The sequence below is a fragment of the Austrofundulus limnaeus genome, unplaced genomic scaffold, assembly GCF_001266775.1.
Source record: "Austrofundulus limnaeus strain Quisiro unplaced genomic scaffold, Austrofundulus_limnaeus-1.0 Scaffold898, whole genome shotgun sequence".
Classification (NCBI taxonomy): domain Eukaryota; kingdom Metazoa; phylum Chordata; class Actinopteri; order Cyprinodontiformes; family Rivulidae; genus Austrofundulus; species Austrofundulus limnaeus.
Genome location: NW_013953300.1, coordinates 26171 through 30537, shown reverse-complemented (window position 1 = coordinate 30537; position 4367 = coordinate 26171). Strand labels below are relative to the sequence as shown.

Below are 4367 nucleotides of genomic sequence, written 5' to 3'. Positions count from 1 at the left end.
AACAAATACAATCAAGCCATAAAAATCAGTACAAGTTTAAAAAACAAATTACAGTAAAAGAAAGTAAAAAAGATAAATAAAATGCTCAAAAAATAAACACCAAATGCCCTTTTGAAAGACTATTTTACTTTTGGATTACTAAGACTTCTGCTACGATTAGCTGGACCAATGGACCAAAGAGACAGAAAAGTTGGTCCAAAGGGACAGAGTGGTTGGTCCAGTAGTTTGACCAGTAGTTGGGCCAGTACTTGACCAGTTGGTGGACCAGTAGTTGGTCCAGTGTTTGGACTAATAGTTGGACCAGTGGTTGACCAGTAGTTGGACCAGTAGTTGACCAGTAGTTGGACCAGTAGTTGGACCAGTAGTTGGACCTGTAGTTGGACCTGTAGTTTGACCTGTAGTTGGACCAGTACTTGACCAGTTGGTGGACCAGTAGTTGGACCAGTAGTTGGACTAATAGGTGGTCCAGTGTTTGGACTAATAGTTGGACCAGTGGTTGACCAGTAGTTGACCAGTAGTTGGTCCAGTAGTTTGACCTGTAGTTGGACCAGTAGTTTGACCTGTAGTTGGACTAATAGGTGGTCCAGTGGTTGACCAGTAGTTGACCAGTAGTTGACCAGTAGTTGGTCCAGTAGTTTGACCTGTAGTTGGACCAGTAGTTAGACCAGTAGTTGGACCAGTAGTTGGTCCAGTAGTTGGTCCAGTAGTTTGACCTGTAGTTGGACCAGTAGTTTGACCTGTAGTTGGACTAATAGGTGGTCCAGTGGTTGGGCCAGTAGTTGGTCTAATGTAAAATGTCATGCTGGAGTGAACCAGTTGGAAAAATGACTCTTTATCAGAAACATGAATAAATACACAAAGGGCCTGCCGTACCTCCGCACTCTGATGTCCCTGATTGTTTGGTTCTTCAGTTCTGGCGTTCGCCTCAGGACCTTCGATGGGGAACCTGACCTTCCTGGGTCTGGTGGGCATCATTGACCCCCCCAAGGAAGGAGTCAAAGAGGCCGTGGCTACACTCATCGAGTCCGGCGTCGCCATCAAGATGATCACCGGAGACTCCCAGGAGACCGCCATGTCCATCGGTCAGAGAGGGTCTGAGTAAAGAGTCCTGTGTTTTCATGGAGCTCCTTCATGAACCTGTTGTCTGTCTGTCTGTAGCCAGCCGTCTGGGGCTGTACTCCAAAGGGAGCCAGTGTTTGTCAGGAGAAGAAGTGGACCATCTGGACCTGCAGCAGCTGTCCATGCTGGTCCCCAGAGTGAGGACACACTGAGACCCTTCAGTTGGACATCCTGTCTCTGACAGTAAATAAACAGACCCTTTGTCTTTGCAGATATCTGTGTTTTATCGAGCCAGCCCCAGACACAAGCTGAAGATCGTCAAGGTGAGCAGGAGGCCCCCAGGTGACGTCACACCTGAGCAGGCTGATGAACCGCAGGTAAACAGGTTCTTCTTCTCTGCAGTCGCTCCAGAACCTCGGCGCCGTGGTGGCCATGACGGGGGACGGTGTGAACGACGCCGTGGCTCTGAAAGCGGCCGACATCGGCGTGGCGATGGGCCAGACGGGCACCGACGTCTGCAAGGAGGCGGCCGACATGATCCTGGTGGACGACGACTTCCAGACCATCATGTGAGTCCAAGACCTGAGTGCGGCTCAGGTGGTCTTCATCACCTGGTGACGGCTCACATCACTACAACACTTGAAATGAAACATCAGCTCAGTGTTTTGTCTCCAGGTCGGCCATCGAGGAAGGAAAAGGAATTTACAACAACATCAGAAACTTTGTGTGTTTCCAGCTGAGCACGTGAGTGTACGCTGTGGTTCAGCAGCAGGGTTTGGTTTGTTTGATGACCTCTGACCTCTGAGCCTATCTGTCTCCCCCTGCTGGTCTTCAGGAGCATCGCGGCGCTGACGCTTATCTCCCTGGCTACACTGATGAACTTCCCCAATCCGCTGAACGCCATGCAGATCCTGTGGATCAACATCATCATGGACGGCCCGCCCGCTCAGAGGTACAGCTGTGTCCTGCCTGTTAACCTGCGTGACTTTAAACCAGACTGGACTCTAGCTGACAGGTTTGTTTTTGATTGACACCTGTTGGTCTGTGTCGTCAGTTTGGGGGTGGAGCCTGTGGACAAAGACGTGATCAGGAAGCCTCCTCGTAACGTGAAGGACAGCATCATCACCCGCAGCCTGATCCTTAAAGTCCTGGTCTCAGCCGTCGTCATTGTCTGCGGGACGCTCTTTGTCTTCTGGAGAGAGGTACTCGTCTTTGAGGACTCATCTGGACTCTGAGTCCCTGACTGGGACTCAGACTCTCATCCAGCTGTTGGTCTTTCAGTTACAGGACAACATGATCACTCCTCGAGACACCACCATGACCTTCACCTGCTTCGTCTTCTTCGACATGTTCAACGCTCTTAGCTCACGCTCTCAGGTAAACACCCACACCTGTCTCACCTGGGGGGACGGTCCTTGTGTCTGTGTTTGGACGGTAACCTTCAGGTGTGTCCTCCTCAGACCCGGATGGTCCATGAGATGGGTCTCTGCAGTAACAGGACCTTCTGTTACGCAGTGCTGGCCTCCATCATGGGACAGCTGCTGGTCATCTACTTCCCTCCTCTGCAGAACGTCTTCCAGACTGAGGGCCTCAGCATCTTCGGTGAGAGACACACTAACACTGTGACAGGAAGTGGTTTACACCTGTTTCCTGTTCGTCTCAGCAGAAAGGTTAATGTCTCTGCTCTTCAGAGCCAGACCAGATTTACGTTTGTGCTGTTGGTTTGATACAAACTTCAGATGTCATGTCTGTGTGACCTTTGACCTGTTGTCCTCATGTGTTTGACCTGTTGTCCTCATGTATTTGACCTGTTGTCCTCATGTGTTTGACCTGTTGTCCTCATGTGTTTGACCTGTTGTCCTCATGTGTTTGACCTGTTGTCCTCATGTGTTTGACCTGTTGTCCTCATGTGTTTGACCTGTTGTTCTCATGGTTTGGACCTGTTGTCCTCGTGGTTTGGACCTGTTGTCCTCATGGTTTGGACCTGTTGTCCTCATGGTTTGGACCTGTCTCTGTCCTCATGGTTTTGACCTGTTGTCCTCGTGATTTGGACCTGTTGTCCTCGTGGTTTGGACCTGTTGTCCTCATGATTTGGACCTGTCTCTGTCCTCATGGTTTTGACCTGTTGTCCTCATGGTTTGGACCTGTTGTCCTCATGGTTTGGACCTGTCTCTGTCCTCATGGTTTGGACCTGTTGTCCTCATGGTTTGGACCTGTCTCTGTCCTCATGGTTTTGACCTGTTGTCCTCGTGGTTTGGACCTGTCTCTGTCCTCATGGTCTTAACCTGTGACCCTGTGTCTCTTGTCTCCTGCAGACCTGCTGTTCCTGGTCAGCCTCACGTCGTCTGTCTGCATCGTGGCAGAGGTCATTAAGAAGGTGGAGCGTCTGAAGGGCTCAGAGAAGAGGCCCCCCTCTGACTCCTCCCTTCACGTATGACACCTCCCCCTCCATGTGTGACCCCTCCCCTCCAGTTTGGAGGAAGAGGATGATGAAGGTGGGAGGATGTCACCTGATGGCACTGACTCTTTCAGACTACAACAAAATGGGATTTTCCTGCTCTCCAGTCTGGGACTGGGAGGTCCACTTGGGATTATACTGAAGGACTGGACTGAGTTTGTCAGATCCATCAAAGCGAGTCCAGTTCCTGGTCCTTTAGGATGGATCAGACTTTACAGACTTGTTTATTCTCCTGGGTTTAGATGTGGGATGAAGCTGAGCTACTCTTTGTTTTACTTCCTTTTTACTGCTGAAGGTGGAGCTTTATTCTTCTGACACTGGTTTATGACCAGATGTGTAGGTCCCACCTCTGCTGAGGGTCAGAGACGGTCAGGGTTAGGACCAGAGATGGTCAGGGTTAGGACCAGTGATGGTCAGGGTTAGGACCAGTGATGGTCAGGGTTAGGACCAGAGATGGAGGTGTAGTGGTTCTTCACAGCAGTGAACCTGCCAGGCTTCAGCTTCAGTTTTTATTTCTGTTTCTTTTTATTGTAAAGGAACATTCCTCTGTTTTCTGTCACTTCATCAGGTCTGCAGGAGTTCTACAGAGCACACAGCTGGAACTGGGTCAGGGGTTTTACAGGACCTGAACCAGACCTGAAGAACCACCTGACTCATGACTTTGGAGACCTGAGGTCCTGTCAGGACCTGTGAGGACCTGTGAGGACCTGTCAGGGTCTGTGAGGACCTGTCAGGACCTGTCAGGGTCTGTGAGGACCTGTCAGGACCTGTCAGGGTCTGTGAGGACCTGTCAGGACCTGTCAGGGTCTGTGAGGACCTGTCAGGACCTGTCAGGGTCTGTGAGGACCTG

The 4367-nt window shown here is 50.6% G+C and overlaps 1 protein-coding gene and 1 long non-coding RNA gene across 7 annotated transcripts in view; one reads left to right on the top strand and one right to left on the bottom strand.

Moving 5' to 3' along the window:
• The window catches only part of atp2c1 (ATPase secretory pathway Ca2+ transporting 1), a 29145-nt gene extending 25087 nt beyond the window's left edge, over positions 1-4058 (top strand). For both annotated transcript variants that reach the window (XM_014029406.1, XM_014029405.1), the window contains 10 exons: positions 912-1082; positions 1159-1256; positions 1332-1382; positions 1462-1628; positions 1735-1803; positions 1895-2011; positions 2114-2261; positions 2341-2436; positions 2520-2661; positions 3375-4058. In XM_014029406.1, coding sequence (XP_013884860.1) covers positions 912-1082; positions 1159-1256; positions 1332-1382; positions 1462-1628; positions 1735-1803; positions 1895-2011; positions 2114-2261; positions 2341-2436; positions 2520-2661; positions 3375-3496 — 1181 coding nt within the window. In that variant the 3' untranslated portion in view covers positions 3497-4058. The remainder of the gene's footprint in view (positions 1-911; positions 1083-1158; positions 1257-1331; positions 1383-1461; positions 1629-1734; positions 1804-1894; positions 2012-2113; positions 2262-2340; positions 2437-2519; positions 2662-3374) is intronic.
• Positions 2997-3338, bottom strand: LOC106533169 (uncharacterized). Of its 5 annotated transcripts, XR_001312206.1 has the most exons (3): positions 3320-3338; positions 3182-3250; positions 2997-3090 (listed from the first exon to the last, which is right to left on the bottom strand). It is a non-coding gene; the product is annotated as an uncharacterized LOC106533169 (long non-coding RNA). The 5 variants fall into 5 exon arrangements; XR_001312203.1 differs by lacking the exon at positions 3182-3250; XR_001312205.1 differs by lacking the exon at positions 3182-3250 and having other exon boundaries at positions 3298-3336.
• Positions 4059-4367: the final 309 nt, after the last annotated feature.